This window comes from Hemitrygon akajei, chromosome 6 (assembly GCF_048418815.1).
Source record: "Hemitrygon akajei chromosome 6, sHemAka1.3, whole genome shotgun sequence".
Taxonomy (NCBI): Eukaryota; Metazoa; Chordata; class Chondrichthyes; order Myliobatiformes; family Dasyatidae; genus Hemitrygon; species Hemitrygon akajei.
In genome coordinates this window covers 86,450,786-86,473,784 of record NC_133129.1, presented here as the reverse complement: position 1 = coordinate 86,473,784, position 22,999 = coordinate 86,450,786, and the positions used below count along the sequence as shown (strand labels likewise).

At 42.4% G+C, this 22,999-nt stretch overlaps 1 protein-coding gene across 1 annotated transcript in view; it reads right to left on the bottom strand.

Moving 5' to 3' along the window:
* Nucleotides 1-4,101: 4,101 nt before the first annotated feature.
* LOC140729802 (insulin receptor substrate 1-like) overlaps nt 4,102-22,999 on the bottom strand; it is a 136,759-nt gene continuing 117,861 nt past the window's right edge. Inside the window, 1 exon segment of the mRNA XM_073050016.1 lies at nt 4,102-4,281. Within this exon segment, the coding sequence (XP_072906117.1) occupies nt 4,235-4,281 (47 nt within the window). The 3' untranslated portion in view covers nt 4,102-4,234.

Genomic DNA, 22,999 nt, shown 5'->3' with positions numbered 1-22,999 from the left:
TCAAAGGTGGAATGTAATAATGATATTGAAGGCACAGAGTTATCAGTCTGCTGTACAACAGTCCAAAGAATAAGGATTAGCTGTGGAATGTTTCCCAATAAATGGTAACTGACCTATTTAGAAAGGAGGGAAGAGCAAAGGGCACATTGACTGCTAGGAACAGTTTTACTTATTTTTCCCTTTCTGCTTCTGACTCTTAATGGAATAAAACTGTTCATTCACTGGGAGGGAAAAATTCATAATTTAGACCAGGGGTTCCCAACTTGGGATCCACGGCCCCCTCAGGTAATGGTAGAGGTCTGCAGCATGAAAAAAGATTGGGGACCCCTGTTTTAGAGAATCGTCTGAATCTCAGTTAGGAGCTCCTTCAGTTCTTCACCCACATGGTTCTTGTTACCCCACGTTGAGGCTTTGGAGAGGGTGCAGTAGAAGTTTACCAAGATGCTGCCTGGTTTAGAGGACATCTGCTATCACGAGAGACTGGATAAACTTGAGTTCTTTTCTCTGGAGCGGCGGAGACCGAGGGGAGATCTGATAGAGGCTTATAAGATTATGAGAGGCTTTATTGAGAGGACATTATTGTTTCCCAGGGTTGAAATGTCTAATAGCAGAGGGTATGTATTGAAGGTGAGAGGGTGTAGGTTCAAGGGGGCTGTGAGGGGTAAGTTTTTTACTCAGAGAATGGTGGATGCCTTGAATGTGCTGCCTGGTAGAGGCAAGTATATCAGAGGTTTTTAAGAGATGTTTAGATAGGCACTTGTTTGTGAGGAAGGTGGAGGAATATGGACATTGTGTAGGTAGGAGGGGTCAGTTGTTGGATTTTTTAAAAATTTACTTTTTAGGTGGTTTGGCACAACTTTATGGACCAAATGGCCTGTTCCTGCGCTGTACTGTTCTACGTTCTCAAAATCAGGTCTATTAGCACTGGCATGTGCTGTGGAATTTGTTAACTTAGTAACAGTAGCAGTTCAATGCAATAGAAGGGGAAAAAATTAAGTAAATCAATTACAGTATATGTACATTGAAAAGATTAAAAGTCGTGCAAAAACAGAAATATGGTAAAAAAGTGAGGTAGTGTTCATGGGTTCACTGTCCATTTAGGAATCAGATGGCAGAGGGGAAGTTGTTCCTGAATCGCTGAGTGTGTGCCTTCAGGCTTCTGTACCTCCTACCTGATGGTAACAATGAGAAAAGGGCATGTCCTGGGTGCTGGGAATCCTTAATAATGGATGCTGCCTTTCTGAGACGCCGCTCCCTGAAGATGTCCTGGGTACTTTGTAGGTTAGTATTTAAGATGGAGCCGACTAAATTCACAACCCTCTGCAGCTTCTTTCGGTTAAGTGCTGTAGCGCCACCCCCCCCCCCCCAATACCAGACCGTGATGCAACCTGTCAGAATGCTCCCCACAGTACATCTATAGAAGTTTTTGAGTGTTTTGTTGATGTACCAAATCTCTTTAAACTCCTAATGAAGTGCAGACGCTGTCTTGCCTTCCTTATAGCTGCATCAATATGTTGAGACCAGATTAGGTCCTCAGAGATCTTGACACCCAGGAACTTGAAACTGCTCACTCTCTCCACTTCTGATCCCTCTATGAGGATTGGTATGTGTTCCTTCGTTTTACCCTTCCTGAAGTCCACAATCAGCTCGTTTGTCTTACTGACATTGAGTGCCAGGTTGTTGCTGCAACACCACTCCACTAGCTGGCTAATCTTGCTCCTGTATGCCCTGAGATTCTACCAACAATGGTTGTGTCATCAACATATTTATAGATGGTATTTTGAGCTTTGCCTAGCCACAGAGTCATGGGTATAGAGACAGTAGAGCAGTGGGCTAAGCACACACCCGAGTGTTGATCGTCAGCGAGAAGGAGATATTGTCACCAATCCGCACAGATTGTGTGTGGCCTTCCAGTTAGGAAGACGAGGATCCAACTGTAGAGGGAGGTACAACCTCTTTGTACATGTCCATGGGCATATGCAGAGCCAAATACAAATACATACACAGGCAAAACAATTACTGTGCTACAGAATTCAAACAGAGGCCTAGTGACTACAATGCAGGGAGAGGGGAGTATATTTTCCCCTCTTGCAATTACATTGAAAAGGAGATTTGGGATCATGCAGGGCAAGAGTGTACTCAAACACTGGAGCCTAATAAACAATGAAGCAAATACCATTAGAAACCTCGAAGGTAAAGCCCTCCCCACTATTGAGCACATCTACATGGAGCACTGTCATGGGAAAGCAGCATCGTCAGGGACCTCCGTCACTCAGGCCATGCTCTCTCTTGCTGCTGTCATCAGGAGGAAGGTACAGGAGCCTCAGGACTCACACCACCAAGTTCAGGAACAGTTATTACCCCTCAACCATCAGGCTCTTGAACCAAAGGGGATAACTTGCCCCAACACTGAATAGTTCCAAAATCCTATGGCCTCACTTTCAAGGACTCTGCAACTTATGTTCTTGACATTTATTTATTTTTCTTCTCTCTTTTTATATTTGTACATTTTGCTGTTGTTTTCACATTGGTTGTTTGTCTGTCTGTGTTGCGTGAATCTATTGTGTTTCTTTGTATTTACTGTGATTGTCTGCAGGAAAATGAATCCCAGGGTTGTATATGGTGACGCATATGTACTTTGATAATAAGTTTACTTTGAACATTGAACTTTGTAATCTCTTGCTTTCAAACTCTGATAACAATCTCAATCATACCACTCTGTTAACCATTCAATCAGCAAAACAAACCACTCAGAGCAATGGATAAATATTTTTTCAAATGATGTTAATCCATTCAGCACGAAACAATTGATCAAATTACCTTCAATAACTGCAGTGTTCAGTATTAATTGATGCTAATTAATATCAATACTAATTGATCAGCAAAACATATTTGGAGGCAATTCTACTGATGGATGTGAGTTAGAAGAGGTTTAGCCCATTGGGGGCACCCACACTACCAGTAAGGTTTAGGATCCATTTGGACTCTGTACATTGGGAATGAATGTGAATCTGCTGAGGTCATCTATTGTGTCCTGTGCTCTCAGTACAGTCTCCTCCACATCAGTGAGACCCATAGTAAATTGGGGGACCTTGCTCCTACCACCACAGGCAGGACTTCCAAGTGGCCAAACATTTTAATTCCTATTCCCATTCCCACTCTGACATGTCGATTCATGGCCTGCTCTGGTACCAAGATGAGAACACCCTCAGGGTGGAGAAGCAACACCGTATATTCCATTTGCGTAGCCTTCAACCTGATGGCATGAATATCGATTTGTCCTTCTGGTGAACAAATTTCACCCCTGTCCTCTAATCCCCACTCTCACCTTTCACTTCTGCTCACCTGCCTATTACTTTCGCCTGCATCACCTCTTCCTTCCCTTTCTCCTATTGTTCACTTTCCTCTCCTATCTGATTATTTGTTGTCTAGCCCTTGACCTTTACCACCCACCTGGCTTCATCTATCACCTTCCTCCCCTCCCTCCCCGCACCTTTGTATTCTGGCATCTTCCCCCTTCCTTTTCAGTCCTGAAGAAGGGCCTCCCCTCGAAACATCAACTGTTTACATTTTTTCCATAGTTGCTTCCTGACCCACTAAGTTCCTCCAGTGTTCTGAGTGTGTTGCAATGAATAGAAAATATTATTTATTTATTCAGATACAGTGTGGAGTAGGCCCTTCCGGTCGTTTGTTCCGTGCCACCCAGCAATCCTCTGATTTAACTCTAGGCTAATCACAGGACAATTTACAATGACCAATTAACCTACCAACTGGTATGTCTTTGTGCTGTGGGAGGAAACCAGAGCACCCAGAGAAAAGCCATGTGGTTACAGGACGAATGTACAAACTCCTTACAAGCGGCAGTATGATTCTTTGGAATCCTACAAAATGGAAGTGAATTGGTTCATTTTGGGAGTGCATACAGTTACAATAAATGGAAAGGCATTTTGGCCCACAGAAAATTTGTATAATGGCCTGAATGGGAAGGCATTTGAACTTTGTAGAAGAAAGCATTATTTTATATATTTACCAAAGGATACAGGCTTTGAAGGAGGCATCAGCATTTATTTTCCCATCCCAAGAGAAGGTGGTGCTGAGCTCTGCAGTCATTGAGGTGAGGGTATACACAACGTGAAGGGAATTGGCTAATACAGAGGAAAAGCTTTGGTCGTTTGGTATTCCAGTTAACCGAGAGAGGAAAGGAGAGGTATCAGAACCAGAATCAGGTTTTATATCACCGGCAGATGTCGATAAACCTGTTAACTTTGCGGCAGCAGGACACTGCAATACATAATAAAAGAAAAAAAACTTGAATTACAGAAGTACATAGATATATAGTAAATAGTTAAATTAATAAGCAGTGCAAAAATAGAAATAAAAAAAAAGTAGTGAGGTAGTGTTCATGGGTTCAATGTCCATTCAGAAATCAGGTGGCAGAGGGGAAGAAGCTGTTCCTGAATCATTGAGTGTGTGCCTTCAGGCTTCTGTACCTCCTCCCTGATGGTAACAATGAGAAGAGGGCATGTCCTGGATGATGGGGGTCCTTAATAAGGGAACCGCCATTTTTTGGTGATATACCAAATCTCCTCAAGCTCTGAATGAAATATAGTCACTGCCATGTCTTGACACTCATTAACTTGAAATTGTTCACTCTTTCCACTTCTAATCCCTCAATGAGGACTGGTGTGTGTCACCATTCCATTAACTTGGAGGGAGACAGAACAACCCTCTCACCTAGTTGAAGGATTTGGTCCAAGATTCAAACCAATTCTCATGATCGGCTGCTTGTCTGCAAACAGCATGGCAAGATGTTATATCTACTGCTGTGTTATATCTGGTTTTAAGTGGGAATTCATAGTTAAATCTTGTTTAACAATAGCTGCACGAGAACTCAGAAACTGATGATATTGTCTCCATATATCAGAACCACACGGGTGATTGGAATACTTTGTCTCTATTCTTGTTATAATAACTGAAGATGGCAACTTCCAGTTTAAGTTGACGCTACTGAAAGCGAGTTTGAAAGGCAAGAAATTTGACTAAAGACATTATTAGTAACACCTTTTCTAAAGTAAATTGTGGTAAACTATCACCACAAGCAATGAAGAGGCAAGAGAAGGTGACGCTGACTCAAGGGATGAGCTGTGCTGGTGCGTTGCAAAGCCGGCACAGGTGGAATTGGAGTGAGCGATTCAGGGAGGAGGAGTTGAGACAGAGGAGTTTTGATGTTCGTCCAACTAACCCGGGTGCAAGGTAGGATCGCTGTAAGTGCTGAGCTGATTTGGAGAGGTTGAGAACTGCTTCAGGTTGGGTGGCGAGGTCTAGGCCCAGAGCATATTGCTGTGAAAAGGTCTGGGTCTTAATGCGAGGTACAATCCGCTGTTTGAACAATTTAAATAGCGGCCCAGATAGACTCGAAAAGTAGGGTGTCAGGACTGGAGCAAGGGTCAGGCCGATTTTGCTCGCTCTCGCGTGTGGTGCTAAGGCTATAGGTCTGTATCGGCTGCTGTGCTTTGAGTCTGCTAGCTTCACAGCAATTAGCCCTGCTAAACCGAAGCTCGGACCTATTCCGCGGAGGCTGCTCTGGGAGTTTCGGTCTATGTGCTCAATTTGGTTCGGAATGCTGTGGCTCACTTCTATTGTTTGAATGATTTGTGTTTTTTCTCTTTCTCTGGTCTTTTGTATAATTGGGTTCTTTGGGTTTCTTACTTTGAGGCTGTCTGTAAATAAACAAACCTCAAAGTTTTATAATTTATACATTCTTTGATAATAAATGTACTTAGAATCTTTGAATAACTGTTGTCAATTATACAGCACCTTTATGCAGTACAGCATCCTAAGGCACTTCATAGCATTTGAAGTCAAGCCAAATATTAGCTGATGCTTCATTCAGGAAATAAGTTTTATGGAGGCTCTTAAGCAAAAACCACAGAAGCAGGAAGATTTAAAAGAGGAATTCAACAGTTAGACAGCTGAAGGCATCACCACTAATAACAGGATGGATGGAATTTCAATTTTGCCAGAGGCTTGATGTGGAGACAGAGACAAGAGATAAAACATGATACCTGGCCTGACACTTCCTTACTTTAGTAAAAGAAAAGATTATCCATTTATATTACAGTTTTCACAATCTCGTGGTATTTTACATCTAATTCACACCTTCATAAGTGACTGCTCTAAGTTAGGAAACCAGTTTTCCCACACCAATGCAATAAATGATCTGGTTATCAGTTCAGTGATGTTGGCTGAGAGATTCTCTGGAGAGGTGTTCTTAACCCATTGACTAGTTCATGTTACCCATTGAACCATTTTCAATATAACTGCAAAGGCCTATCAGAGTTTGATAACAAAGCATAAATAATATATACTTAATAAGTTATTTTTAAGACCATTTAATTTCTTGCACTAAATGAATTTATCCTTCAAGACGATCACAACTTTGTCATGATTTGAAGGCTTGCATGCCTCAATGACCTAGAGTGCTATGTTAGCTGCAGTCAGGGCTTTATGCATTGACTAGTTAGAGTCACCCATGCCAAACAGGTCAAAGGGTAAAGGCCAGACTAAGAGTGGCCCACTGGTCCTCCAGGTTTGAGGGTTCAGCTCAGGGCTAACAACTCTGACTGGTAAAACAAAATTGTTACAAAAAGAGCACTGAAGAATCCTTTTACATCTGAGTACAACGGTATTCCTGAGTCTCTACCCAGGACATGCATGGCTGACAGTAGTAAAAACCGAGAGGAAGCCACTGACATGATGAAGGAAGCCCTGAATACCACCAGAGATGGAGGATCTTCATTGCTGCCCTAAGTGCCAGCAGTATAGCGGGCAGTAACACACTAAATGAATTATACTCCTTGGTCAACAGCCTGAGCCCCCTTTTATCACTGCCAGTACTTCAATCAGACCAACTTCAAATGTGTGTTCCCAAAATACTACCAACATGCTTCCTGTCCCATCAGGAGCCCAAACGCTTTTGATCATTGCTACATAACCATCAAAAATGCCCGCTGAGCCACCCCACCCACCCTTTGATAAATCAGAACACCAGGATGGGCTCCTTCCTGCAAACAAATGGAAGCTGAAAAGGGAGGATCCATAACTGGTCCATGTTCAAACACTCAACAGCCAGCCTCAATAAGTAGGTGTCCAACATCATGGACTTTACCAGCAAGTCTTACTAAAGAGTACAGAATGGAAACAATGGACGAGCCAGGAGTTCCACTCCCTACAGAAGTCTAGGGCTGTAGTATTCAAATGAGGTGACCCTGACCTTTATAAAAATTGGGATATGATTTCTGTAAATCTATCAGAGATGCTAACAGACAATACCAGTCTAAAAATAAGAGTCCCAGAGCAGCCATCCATTGTGGCAGGGCTTACATACTATAAAGAGCCACAAAACTAAGCCAGTCAGCAGCACCATCAACTCTAAATCTCCTCCCGTTGAACAAACACATTCTATGCAAGTTTTGATCAGAAGAGGATTGGAAAGTCACAACCCACTAAACACCCAACAGGGGTGGAGGGAGTGGTGTGGGTGCAGACACACCCAGCCCTGAGACACCATGCAAAGTCATTTGATTCCAAACAATTGGTTTATTGATCATTACAGAATGTCTCCCTGGTGCTTCCCACTCCCTCCCTTTCCCCAACCATGATTCCCCTCTCCCTTCCCCCTTCCCAAGCTTAGTCCACAATAAAGACCCACATCAGAATCAGGTTTATCATCACTATAATACATAAACTTACTACAGTACTGTGCACACGTCTTAGGCACCCTAGCTATATATATGTTCCTAAGACTTTTGCACAGTACTGAAGATTTCTTATAGTAATTTATACTTTTTTTTTAATTATGTATTACAATGTACCACTGCCACTAAAGAACACATTTCTGGATACATGCCAGTGATATTAAACTAATTCTGATTTTGATCAAGAGTTCACCTGTGCCATAGAATGTACAACAGTACAGCACAGGAACAGGCCCTTCGGTCCACAATAGCCATGCTGACCACAATGCTGAATTAAACTAACCCCCTTTTACCTGCACATGATCCATTCATTCCCACATATTTGTGTATTTAACAGCCTCTTAATTGCCAATATTGTATTTGCTCTCAGCACCATCCCAGGCAGTCAGTTTCATGCACCTTCCACACAATGTGTAAAGATAACTTGCCCCATACACCCCTTTTAAAATTTATGAACTCCTCTTTGTCTCTGATACAGCCCCCTCCCTGAAGAAAACATAAATATGTTCTAACATTATTAACATCCTTTAGAAGGATCTCAGCCCGAAACATCAACTGTTTATTAGTGATCTCTCTCCCTACATTAGGTGTTTGATAGTCTTTTTTTTGGTAGGCTCTTTGGAGTTTTCTTTGTTTTGTGGTTGCCTATAAGGAGATGAATCTCAAGGTTGTATTGCACATACATACTTCAATAATAAATGTGCTTTGTACTCTTTTGCCTGTAATGCATCTGAACCCACAGTCATCATTAAGGATGTAGGGTTAGACTTCTGGGGAGTGAACCCACCTGAAAGTCAAGTCAAGTCACTTTTTATTGTCATTTCAACCATAACTGCTGGTACAGTACACAGTAAAAACGAGAACGTTTTTCAGGACCATGGTGCTACATGAAACAGTACAAAAACTACACTGAACTACGTGAAAAATAAAACAGAAAAAAACTACACTAGACTACGGACCTACCCAGGACTGCATAAAGTCACAAAACAGTGCAGCATTACAATAAATAATAAACAAGACAATAGGCACAGTAGAGGGCAGTAAGTTGGTGTCAGTCCAGTCTCTGGGTATTGAGGAGTCTGATAGCTTGGGGGAAGAAACTGTTACATAGTCTGGTCATGAGAGCCCAAATGCTCCAGTACCTTTTCCCAGACGGCAGGAGGGAGAAGAGTTTGTATGAGGGGTGCGTGGGGTCCTTCATAATGCTGTTTGCCTTGCGGATGCAGCATGCAGTGTAAATGTCCGTAATAGTGGGAAGAGAGACCCCAATGATCTTCTCAGCTGACCTCACTATCCGCTGCAGGGTCTTGCGATCAGAGATGATTCGATTTCCAAACCAGGCAGTGATGCAGCTGCTCAGGATGCTCTCAATACAACCCCTGTAGAATGTGATGAGGATGGGGGGTAGGAGATGGACTTTCCTCAGCCTTCGCAGAAAGTAGAGACACTGATGGGCTTTCTTTGCTATGGAGCTGGTGTTGAGGGACCAGGTGAGATTCTCCGCCAGGTGAACACCAAGAAATTTGGTGCTCTTAACGATCTCTACCAAGGAGCCGTTGATGTTCAGTGGGGAGTGGTCACTCTGTACCCTCCTGAGGTCAACAACCATCTCTTTTGTTTTGTTCACATTCAGAGACAGGTTGTTGGCTCTTGATGTGCCTCATGACAAGCCTCTTGAAACACTTCATGATGATGGATGTGAGTGCAACGGGACGATAGTCATTGAGGCAGGACACTGAAGACTTCTTCGGTACAGGGATGATGGTGGTGGCCTTGAAGCACGTTGGAACGGTGGCATTGCTCAGGGAGATGTTGAAGATGTCAGTGAGAACATCTGCTAGCTGGTCTGCACATCCTCTAAGCACTCTACCAGGAACATTGTCTGGTCCAGCAGCCTTCCGTGGGTTGAAAGCAAATGGCTCAGGTGGTCTCCTTCGCTGGGTCTTTAGATCCTGCACAGATCAGCTGGCGGTATAGTTGCAGACATTTTTAAACTCTCCCTGCTTCGATATGAGATCCCTGCCTGCTTTAGGAACACCACTATCATTACAGTATCAAAGAAACATGCCTTAATGTCTAACGCCTGCTGTCTCTAACATCCACTATCATGAACTGCTTTGAAAGGCTGGTCATGGCACACATTAACTCCAACCTCCCAGACAACCTCGACCCTCTGCTATTCACCTGCCCCTGAGAACAGGACCGTAGTGGACACTGTCTCCCTGACCTTACATTCATCTGTGGAGCGTGTGGGCAGTAAAGACACCCATGTTAGATTATAGTCAATTGACTACAGTTTTGCCACCACTGCTATAATTCCAAGCAAACTCATCTTCAAATTAAAAGATCTTAATACCTCTCTTTGTAAATGAATCCTTATACTTTCTGACCTACAGCCACAATCAATAAGGATAGGCAGGAACGCCCCTGCCAGGATTATTCTCAACACCGGTGCACTACAGGGCTGTGTCCTCGATCCCTTACTCAACTCCCTGACGGTGAGGAAGACTATCATGGCTTGCAGCACAATCTGGACCAGCTGGAAAAATGGGCTGAAAAATGGCAGATGAAATTTGATGCAGTCAAGTGTGAGGTGATGCACTTTGATAAGACAAACCTGGGTAGAATTCACACAGTGAATGGTAGGGCACTGAGGAGTGTGGTAGAACAAAGGGATCTGGGAATACAAGTCCATAATTCATTGAAAGTGGCATCACAGGTAGACAGGGTTGTAAAGAAAACTTTTGGCACATTCGCCTTCATAAATCAAAGTATTGAGTACAGGAGATGGGCTGTAATGTTGAATTTAAATAAGACAATTGTGAGGCCTAATTTGGAGTATTGTGTGCGGTTTTGGTCACCTACCTACAGGAAGATGTAAATAAGGCTGAAAGAGTAGAGAGCAAGCTTACAAGGATATTGCTGGGTCTGGAGGACCTGAGTTATATGGAAAGATTAGGATTTTATTCCTTGGAGCGTAGAAAACTGAGAGGAGATTTGATAGAGGTATTCAAAATTATGAGGGGTATAGGTAGGATAAATGCAAGCAGACTTTTTCCACAGAGGTTGGGTGGGACTACAACCAGAGGTCATAGCTTATGGGTGAAAGGTGAGAAGTTGAAGGGGAACATGAGGGGAGACTTCTTCACGCAGAGGGGTTGTGGAAGTGTGGAATGAGCTGCCAGCACAAGTGGTGCATGCAAGTTCCATTTCAGCATTTAAGAGAAGTTTGGGTAGGTACATGGATAGTAGGGATATGGAGGCCTATGGACTCAGTGTAGGTCGATGGGAATAGGCAGTTTAAATGGTTCAGCACAGACTAAATGGACTGAAGGATCTGTTTCTGTGCTGTACTTTTTTATGACTCTAAGATACCAAAGCCTGAAAGCACATATCGCCAGTCTATCCTGCTATTATAAGAATATTGAAGTTTCCCTAGGATATTGAAATAAACTCTTGACCTCACAATCTATCTCACTGTGACCTTGCACAGTACTGTAACACTTTATTCTGCACATTATTATTGTCTTACCTGGGACTGCCTCAATAGCAGTGTTGCAATGAATTGATCTATCTGTACAGTATGCGAGACAAATTTTTCATTGTGCCTCAGTACATGTGACAATCATAAACCAGTTTACTAAAGTGCGCATCAAACATAAAATATTGTCACTAAGCTGCCTTTTTTCGATCATTCACATGATGTGAGTGCAGTCTACAAGGTTAAGGCTCATTCCAAATTGCTCACAAGAGAAGGTGTAGAGCCACCTTCTTGAGCCAGGGCAGTTGTTCTGGTGAAGGTACTTGCATAATGCTTTTGGGGACAGAGTTACATGCTTAAAAGCTATTGACCATGTAAGAATGGTTCAATTTAATATCAGGGTATGTTTACAGTATACAACTTGAAATTCTTACTCTTCACAGACATACACAAAACAGAGAAAAACCCCAAATAACGAATGAGAGTAAACGTTAGAACCCCTAAAATTCCCCCCACATGCAAAAGCAGCACCAACAACCCTCCTCTCCCCTACTTACTCCAGCAAAAGCATAAATCCCCCCACCACCCACCATGCAAGCATTAGCAATGCCCCTAGAGACCACAATCTAGAGTCCAGCAAAAACTAGTCATTTCAGTATCTCAAACAGGCTCTCTCGTTAGCGAGGGAGAGAGAGGTATCACCCCTGCAACAACGAGAGGGCAGACCAACGGCTTGCTGTTTCAATGTTACAACCTGCCTCGTCGCTTGTCCGAGACCACCCCCTCCACCCCAGCGACCAACAGGACAGGGAGAGGGAGAGGGAGAGGGGGAGGGGGAGAAAGAGAGATTGAGAGACATGATATAATAATGCAAGGATCAACATGTTTTCAGAGGCGTTACGTACCACCCACGGCAGAACCCTTCACCTGCCCTTAATCGTTTTCACTTAATTTATGATACTTTACAATCAATTATATTTCTAATTAATGTAAAGCTCAGGGAACCTTTAACTTCCTTTAGTTTACAGTAATCTTCCTTTCAAATAAATGTTTTGAGGTGGATCCTCAAGACTCTTTAGTTGAAAGACTAATGTGCATTCTGCCCCTGATACCTGCCCTAAGCATGACTGGAAATGCAGCCAGAAAGGCTGACCACAGGGAAAAATGTATGGGGAAATATACATTGCCCTCTGTGGAAGCCAAATCATTGGTTATATTTAAAGCAGAGGTTGGTGAAGTAGTCAAAGCATGAAGGGATAAGCAAGGAAGGCAGGAGTCTGAGAGGGAAATGCATCAGCCATGATGAAATGGTGGAGCTGACTCGAAGGTCCAATTCTGCTTCCATATCTTATGGTCTAAGTATACTAAATATACCAATAGTTAAATTCAGTTATCCTCTTCACTGTAAACCTACTGTTCATTGGGTTAATCCAGTTAAGGATCTCTAAGGCATGCAGTAACTCTTTTCTAATTCAGTGAAAACTCTTTTCTAATTCAATTCACCTTGGAAAGAGACTAATCAAAACCGTACAGTTGTTATTGGCCTGACCTCGGTGAACTCCCTTCTCCCCACTCTGACCTTTCTGCTTTACCCCACTCCCACTGGTGCTCAGTAGCCACGAACACTTTATAAAGGCCTCCTTGATGTGTGCAGTTCAGAGGCGAGGTAAAGGCATTCCCAGATTGTTGAGTGTCCCAAAGGCCTATTTACATGAGGAAGCCATGGAAGTCATGGAAGTATTTCTGTTGTGAACAAAAATACAAGCTGCAAGGTTATTCTCAAAAGTTTTCATGCCTTCTAACACATTAGACTCAGACCTACCTTAACTCTTTCCTCCCAATCCAAAGTTGGATACAGTAGAGTAGTCCATGTTCCTGTATACATGTTCCATTACATAAGGGTACTTCCCCAGCCTCCTCTACATCTTTCTTTTGTCACGTTCTAAACCTCTTTCCCTTCTCAGTATTCCATTCCTGCAACAACTACCCAGCTTCTAATGCTAGCCCGAGCCCCACAAAGGTGCATCCTCAGCCCTCTGTTCCCTATAGATTCATGACTGTGTGACTGAATTCTGCTCTAATTCTATCTACAAATTTGCAGATGATACCACTCATCTTTATTTGAGATATCTTGATGAATCCAAATACAGGAAGAAGATGGAGAGCTTAGTAACATGTTGTCACAGCAACAAATTATCACTCAATGCCAACATAAAAATAATTGTTGGTGGAACCTAGAAAGTCAGACAGCATCTATGGAAGAGAATAAAGAGTCAACGTTCTGACTGAGACCTTGCCCTCTTTCATTTCCAGTCCTGATGAAAGGTTTTGGCCCAAAACATCGACCTTCTATTCCCCTCCATAGATGATGCCTGACTTGCTGAGTTCCACCAGCATTTCCTGTGTGCAGACCCAATCTATTCCCATTCAATCACATTTCACAAGATACCAACAAATCAAACTAATTCTCGAAAGCTGGAAAAATTCTCATTTTGCACAGAGTCTGAACAGTCCAAATCTATTTTCAGTCTCTCCTATTTAATGGAATTTTTCTTAACATAGTTGCTTAGGATTGAGGTGACCATTTGCTGTGACTTCTGAGGTGCTTAATGAGGCCGAAGTGAGAAGTAATGGCTTTTCTATGGATGGTGCAAGCGGTGGCTGATAGGCAGGTGAGGCGGTTCTCGCCTTCTGCTAACTATATACATGCTCCCAATGCATAGCCTCGAGGTTCACAAATACCTTGTATCTTCAGTACATTGAATACCAGGAAACTTAGCATTTCTTTAAAAAGCCTTTGAGTACATTCTTGAATCATTTCCTCTATTTATCTGGTTAACCCTTCATATAAAAGAGCTTGGAATGCAGCATCTGTCTCTGATTCTGGAGTCAGCCATGTGAATATTATGGCCTATTTAACACAGCCAAATGAACTTAACTTTGACCTCATTACTCGTGATGATAGCCTGGGGGAAGGCACTTACTTCACTTATTCTTCTAGTGAACTTGGCAGAACTTGCGGAGACAGTATAGATGGTATTTGTACAGTGCTATGAGTTGTTGGTATCAGGATCATACAAGATAGTATGGTTCACTGTCTCCCAACAGACCAGGAGTTCTCTGCCAGGTCATAAGACCATAAGATATATGAGCAAAATTAGGCCATTTGGCCCACTGAGTCTGCTCTGCCATTTCATCATGGCTGATCCATTTTCCTTCTCCTGCCTTCTCCCCATATAACATTCATGCCCTAACCAATCAAGAATCTATCAACCTTTGCCTTGAATATACCCAATGATCTATCCTCCAGAGCCACCTGTGGCAACAAATTGCACAGATGCAGCCCCTCTATTCTGAGGCTGGGTCCCCTGGTCTTAGACTCCTCTACCATAGGAAACATCCTCTCCACATCCACTTCATCAAGGCCTTTCAACATTTGATAGGTTTCAATGAGATTCCCCTCATTCTTCTGAATTCCAGTGAATACAGGTCCAGAGCCATCAATCACTGCACATATGACAAGCCTTTCAAACCCGGAATCATTTTCATGAAACTCCTTTGAACCCTCTCAAATCTCAACAGATCCTTTCTTACATAAAGGGCTCAAGACTGCTCACAATACTCCAAGTGAGGCCTCACCAGTGCTTTATAAAGTCTCAGTATTACATCCTTGCCTTTATATTCTAGTCCTCTCGAAATGAATGCTAACATCACATTTGCCTTCCTCACCACCGACTCAACCTGCAAACTAACCTTTAGGGAATCCTGCACAAGGGCAAGAATCCTTTAACATCAAAGATCTTAATCTTCAAATACCCTTTTTCTCAGTAGGCTGTGCTGGTGAATTCAAGGTAATGTTGAATTTCATCATCTGCTTCTGCCAGATTAAGGAAATTATCCATGCTTTCTCCAACAGCTTTCTGACAGAGGACTGCATGGTGCAGCGGGGCAGGTTGGTAGAGCACCTATAGAGTCATAGAGAAGTACATCACAGAAACAGGCCCTTCAACCATTCTAGTTCATGCCGAAACTATTTAAACTGCCTACTCCCATCAACCACACTGGGACCTTAGCCCTCCATTCCACTACTATCCATGTATCTATCCGAACTTGTCTTAAACGTTGAAATCGAACTCACATGCACCACTTGTGTTGGCAGCTAATTCCACACTCTCACCACCCTCTCAGTGAAGAAGTTTCCCCTCATGATCCCCCTTAAACTTTTCACCTTTCACCCTAACCCATGATCTTTGGTCATAGTCCCACCCAACCTCAGTAGAAAAAGCCTGCTTGCATCTACCCTATCTGTACCCTTCATAATTTTGTGCACCTGTATCAAATCTCCTCTCAATCTTCTACATTCTAAAGAATACAGTCATAACCTATTCAATCTTTCCTTGTAGCTCAGGTCCTTCAGACCTGGTAGAACCCTTGTAAATTTTCTCTGAACTCTTTCAATATTGCTTACATTTTTCCTGTAGGAAGATTACCAAAACTGCACAAAATACTCCAGATTAGACTTCACCAATGTCTTATACAACTTCAATACAACATCCCAACTCCTGTACTCAATACATTGATTTAAGAAGGCCAATGTGCCAAAAGTTTTCTTTACGACCCTATCTACATGTGACGCCACGTTCAACGAATTGTTCCCATCCCCATGCAACTCTAGTTTAAACTATGTCTTCAAAGATAATAACTTGAAGCTCAACCAAGCTCCAGAACAAGGTTACCTAAACATCAGCAGTCAATCTGTAGCAAGCAGACAAAGCTTGAGCTTGTAATATTTCCCATTCTTTCCTATCATGGTTCTGTATTTTATATCACAGATGACCTCACCTGGTCCCTCAATATCACTTCTCTAAATAAGAAGACACAGCAGCACCTCCACTTTCTGAGGAAACTGAGGCAAGCGAGGCTCTACCTACCGCCCCCATCTTAACTGAATTTTACAGGAGAACCATTGAGAGCATCCTGACAAGTTTTATTTCCATCTGGTACAGGAGCAGCCAAGCAGCAGACCGAAGTCCCTACAAAGGACTGTGAGAATGACTGAAAGGATCATAGAGGCCTCCATACCAATCATCAGGAACATTCACCAGGAGTGCTGCATACGCAGGGCCTTTAATATTATCAAGGATCCCACCCATTCATCTAGCACCCTCTTTGACTTTCTACCATCAGGCAGGAGACTCCGATGCATAAAAACAAGAATGGTCAGGATGGGGAAGAGTTTCTTCTCCCCGGGACATTAGCCTTCTGAACTTTCTGTCACATTGGTTTCTAAGTGTCACTGGTTAATCTGTTCTGAATCTTACAATATTCAATCTATGCACTTGGTTGTTTATTTATGTGTAATCCGTCTGTAGATTTTATCCTTACTTTCATAAGTTATAGTGGGGTATGTGCATTATGGGTACTACAGTGCTTTACACCCTGGTTCGGAGAATCACTGTCTCGTTTAACGGTATACATGTATATAGTTAAATTACAACAAACTTGACTTGATTCTCAGAACTCAAAATCTGGCACTCATTGTAGCCCACTGTGAATATTCCACAAATCTTGCTACTGTTTTTAAAGTCATATTTTGCTCTGAAAGCTTTGTGTTGGTTCTCTCTGAATTATGGACTGAGATATTAAATTACGGTCCAACTCAAGCAGATGACTATTTTTATCTCTGGCTCACAGAAAACCTGATTTATGCACAAACCACAGTCAAGCATGACACTTCCTGGCACACTGGCGATGCATATTCACAATGGAGATCACACAGATGCGTGGCATTTTTAAAGCTGAGTAGGTGCTGAGCTTCCAGGGGATGAGTTAGCATTATACCATAGCATCAGCTCATGGCTGTTCTCTCTGCTCAATGGAGAAGAGATACAGATTTGACTTCCCACAACTAGTTGAAAGGGAGCTGGAAGCAGCAGATGAAGTAGAGTTAGGTCCCCATTTCAAAACTATTGGATTAGTTAGGAAAGTAGCCTTGTTATGAAGAAAAACTAACTTATGCATGTACCTTTCAGCTAGGCCTTCTAATATACAGTAACAGACCACAGCATACTCACAGTGGACCAAATTATACATGCATTTGTTACTTGCAAGGCAAAGTCTACCTGCATACATTAAGTTGTCTGTAGGTTACTTCAATCTTACAGCCCGAAACAGATCATTTTTATATGTTTACAGACTCCAGTAATTCATCAACTTCATGTCTTTGAGGTTGTTCCACTTCTAAATTGCATTCCTATCTTATCTTCATCCACCTTGAATGAGTTGCAATTGTCTTTAATAAGCCCCTTCGAGGCTTCTCAACCACCCCCCCCCCCCAACCCTCCACAACGGCTGTATCCTGTTTCTCTCCGCTGTCAAAACACTTTCTGTCATAAAACACATACCCTACTATAAATTAAATGCTTTCAGGCTTCCCATCCAAACACACGAGCAAAGAACTCTGGGATCACACAGGTTCCATTTTGTCACATTACACTTACAAAAGTTCTAAGTTCATAAACATTTCAGGGTTACAAATATATTTCCACACTTGCATCAACAAGTTAAAAGCAATTTGCAACACCGTCAGTACGGCAATGCAGAAAACCCTACAGCAGTTTTGTACTCAGCAATATACCGCAAGCAGGCATGAGATGCTGATGGAGTTACATTTTGAAGAATGTTGGCTAAGGGATAAATATTGGCCCGATACACAGTAAGAATGCCTCTGCTTTTATTCAAGCAGGGGAGGGTTTAACACCTCGTCTATAACAGAGTGCCTTCAGCAGGCTTAATACTGAGAAAGATTTCTTTGGCAGTGAAATCTACTGGCTCATGGGAAGTTGGAAACTAGAACTATCCTCAAAGGAAAAGAACCAAAACGCAGCTATGCTCACTCTCCTCCCTCCCTTCCCATTCACTCCACCTATTATATCTCATCCCTGTTTTCATATCCCTCTACAAGCTTGCCTGCTTCTCCATGTGTTTAAACATTTGCCCTCCAGTGCACAGTGGTTAGTACAGCGCTTTACAGTACGGGCGACCCAGTTTCAATTCCCACAGCTGCCTGTAAGAAGTTTGTACATTCTCTCTGTGATGGCATGGGGTTTCTCCAGATGTTCTGGTTTCTTCCCACAGTCCAAAGACTTACTGGTTAGTAGGTTAATTGGTCTTTATAAATTATCCTATTAGGCTAGGGTTAAATTGGGTGACTGTTGGGCAATGTGGCTCAAAGGACCTAATGGGCCTATTCTGCACAGTATCTCAATAAATAAACTAACTTCCATAGCTGTACCAATAGCAAACACATTTGTGGCAACTTAGGACCCAACCTCTGGAAATACCTTCCTAAATATCTCTACCTGCCCTTTCTTTAAAATGGTCTTTAAAACCTCTCATCAGATCACCATCTTAATTAGTCAATGCAGCAGAATATTAAAGTCTGTCTGAAATTTGGACAGCGGGACACATTATTGTATTCCCAACCTGAGGTCTACGGACCCCTTGCTTAATGGCATTGGTCCATGGCATAAAAAACGTTGGGAACCCCTGCTGTAGAGGGACACATTATCTATAAATGCGTCATTAATAACGACAGCACAGAGTTTCTCCTCACTCTCACTCAAGTGCCACATATAAATTTATAGAATCTCAGATGGTGACGAGAGGGCGTACAGGAGCGAGATATATGAACTAACTGAGTGGTGTCATAGCAACAACCTTGCACACAACGTCAGTAAGACCAAAGGGTTGATTATGGACTTCAGAAAGGGTAGAACAAGGGAACACAAACTAATCCTCACAGAGCGACCAGAAGTGTACAGAGTAAGCAATTTCAAGTTCCTGGCTGTCAATATCTCTGAGGATCTAACCTGGTCATAACAAATTGATGCAACTATAAAGAAGGCAAAACAATGGCTATACTTCATTGGGAATTTGAGATTTGGTTTGTCATCTAAAATGCTCAAAAACTTCTACAAATGTATTGTGGAGAGCATTCTGACAAGCTGCATCACTGTCTGGTATAGGGGTGGGGGGTGCTACTGCACAAGATCAAAATAAGTTGCAGAAATTTTGAAAATTAGTCATGTCCATCATGAGTAATAGCCTCCGTATTTTCCAAGACACCTTCAAAAGGCAGTGCCTCAAAAAGGCAGCATCCATCATTAAGGACCCCAACCACCCAGGACATACCCTCTTCTCATTGTTACCATCAGGAAGGAGATACAGGAGCCTGAAGGCACACACTCAACAATTCAGGAACAGCTTCTCCCCTCTGCCAATTTCTAAATGGACATTGAACCCATTAACATTACCTCACTACATTTTATTTCTGTTTTTGCATGACTTACTTTAACTTAACTATTTAATAAATATTTACTGTAATTCACATTTTTTTCTTTTATTATGTATTGCATTGTACTGCTGCAAAGTTAACAAATTTCATAACATATATACTGGTGATATTAAACCTCATTCTGATTCTGCCTACCAGTACTATGCCAAAGCATGCTCAAATATGGGCTATTGCCCTTTTAAGTCTTTGGGACGTTTTCTGCTCCACCAACAAAACTAGAAAAGGCTTCTGAGTATTCTCCCTTCTCTTGGCCCGAAGGCAAGATTTCAAAAGTTTATATCGGGTCTCAGTAACTCCAACATTGTTTGCCATGCTGGTCTGTCTGGAAATAATTAACTGAATAATTAACAAAATAAACTCCTTTAACATCAGGGACCTGTTTAGAATGGTTCAGTACTCCAAATGCCAGCAAGGACAAATAAACACAAACACAAACAAGTATGGGCCATTAGCGCAAACACAAACAAGTATGAGCGTTTATAAGTATGGGCATATAAAAACATAAATATCAAACAGAGCGATGTAAATGATAGTAACATTAGTTTGATATGGACCTGGAAAGGTTTAAAGTTTAAAAGGGTCCTAAAAGCTATGATCATTCTGCTGTTCACAGGCTGACTGAGTCCCTATTAATTAACCCTCCTGATCGAAAGTGATGATGATACTGTGGATATGCAAACCCGTCACCTGTCAGCATTTGCAATCCAACCCTAGTTGCCTGGAGCCAACTTCACAGCATGGCTTTGAAATCAGGCCAATCTCGATAGCATGAGGGAGTTCCCGTCCCAAATGAGGCTGGTGAACGTGATACGTCCGATCACAACATTTCTGTGATTTCAAGACAATCTATTTTCTATTTTGCTGATAATCTAATATCACTAAATTTTAACAAACGTCGTCCATTCCTGGGAGTCGATATCTCTGAGGATCTAACCTGGTTGCAACATATTGATGCAGCTGTAAAGAAGGCAAGACAGCGGCTGTATCTCACTAGGAATTTAAGAGCATTTCGTTTGTCACCTAAAGCACTTGTAAACTACAGATGTACTGTGGAGAGCATTCTGACTGGCTTCATCACTGTCTGGTATGGGGCAGTAGGATCGAAGTCATTTGCAGAAAGTTGTAATATTTGTTATCTCCATCAGGGGCACTCATCTCTGTAGTATCCAAAACATCTTCAAGGAGCAGTGCCTCAGAAAGGCAACGTCCATCATTAAGGACCCCCACTACCCAAGACATGCCTTCTTCCCATTAGTACTGTCAAGAGGGAGGTACAGGAGCCTGAAGACACACACTCAACAATTCAGGAACAGCTTCTTCCCTTCTGCCATCTGATTTCTGAATGGACATTGAACCCACGAACACTGCCTCACTACTTCTTTATTTCTGTTTTTGCACTACTTATTTTAACTATTTAATACACACACATATATATGCTTACTGTAATTCCCAAATTTTTTATATTTATCATGTATTGCAATGTACTGCTGCCGCAAAGGTAACAAATTTCACACATGAGCCAGTGATATTAAACTTGATTCTGATTCCATTTTAGTGAAATTAATGAAACTCAGCAGAACCTGCTGAGTTCATCCAGCTTGTTTGTACAACACTTTACAGTACAGGTAACCTGGGTTCAATGCCCACCGTTGCTTGCAAGGTGTTTGTATGTTCCACCCATGACTGCGTGGGTTTTCTCCACATGGATGTTCTGGTTTCCACTGTTATGCCGTTGGCCCCCTCCTTTGTGAAAATCGCAAGAACTCTAGTTAAGGGGGGTCAACTGACCCAAGAGAGAGAGACGTGCGGAAGACCACGTTCTCCCAAGAAGCAGAATAAAGGTGACTTTGACTATTGTCTCATGGAGACCACGTGAAAAGCCCTCGGGCAAAGTGGGCTGGTTGAGAGAGAGATCGCATTACCTGCAACTTGATTGACACCTGCGATCCCGTGAAGAAGTATAAAGGCGGGTCTGAGGGGAGGACTCTCAGAAGCACCCAGACGCACCCAGTAGACACGAGATCGATTCCCGTGGGAGCGGGACGCCATTTTGAAGGAAGCCACGTGCGGTAGATTCCGAATTTGAATCTGTGGCTAAAACCAACGAAAGACTGCTTTTAAACAACAACGGGGAAGTCTGCTCCCCTGGTTCCAAGGATTTGCTCTGCCAAGACGACGGGCAAGTGTGTATCTTTTCTAAGTCGTCTCTCTCTCTCTCTCTACAACGTGAAAATCCCAGCGGTTCCCAAAAGGAAAAGCCGGCAAACTTCTGAGTGACTCTTTATATTTCCGTTGGACTCAGTATTAACCCCTAGACAACTGTAGAGCTTATTTCTGATTGATTATGGTTACACCGGTGTTTTAGATTGAGTTTTGACGACGTGTATGATCTGAATGTTTTGTATTAACCATACGTTTGTGCCCTTGTTGAATAAAACGTTTGAAAATAGTAGCATCCGACTCAGCTGATCCATCTATCTTTGCTGGTAAGTTACCTGGTTACGGGGTTTTCGTAACACCACCCACAGTCCAAAGACATACCAACTAGTAGGTTAATTGTTCATTGCAATTTGTCCCATGATTAGACTAGGGTTAAACCAGGGGTTGCTGGGCAACATGGCTCAAAGGAAGGCCCTATTCTGCGCTGTATCTCAATAAATAAAATAAAATATGATACTATGGGTTTAATCTAAGTCCCCAACTGTCAGCCTATCACAGTACACGTCACTGTAATCTTCTACCTTAAAATTTACCTGTGGGCCACTCAATATGAGTTTACTGTCAATGTCACTCCCCAGCACTTGCATCATAGAGTCATAGAACACTACAACACAGAAACAGGTCCTTTGGCCCCTCTAGTTTGTTCTGAACCATTTAACCTGTCTAGTCCCATCAACCATAGCACTCCACAACTCTCCCATCCACGTACCTATCCAATCTTCTCTTAAACATTGAAATCAAAATCAGATCTGCATGGGCCAACTTCACATCTTTGCTCACTTTCATTTGACGCTTGTTCATCTTGGTTGCCAGGGAGATGACTTTCCCTTTCTGTCATTCAGTAGGTGATATCAATAACTGAGTAGGTCAATACCCCAGAGAGTGCTCACTGTGAACTTCAGGAGCAAGTGTCTCACCAGCATAAACCCTCCACAGAAATAACACATCAGCAACGCAGCACCAAGTATGAGTTACTGACAGTATCTCTTCTGATGTTAATTTGCTCTCACTGCAATGTCACACTCCGTGAACTGTGCAACAAGCAATACCTTTCCTGATATTAATCCAGGTCGCTCATCTGTTAGAACACCAAAGCTGAAATCATGAAAGAATTCTTTTTCCAAAATCTACAGACCATCAATGTGAAATTGATACAGCTATAAAGAAGGCAAGACAGTGGCTATA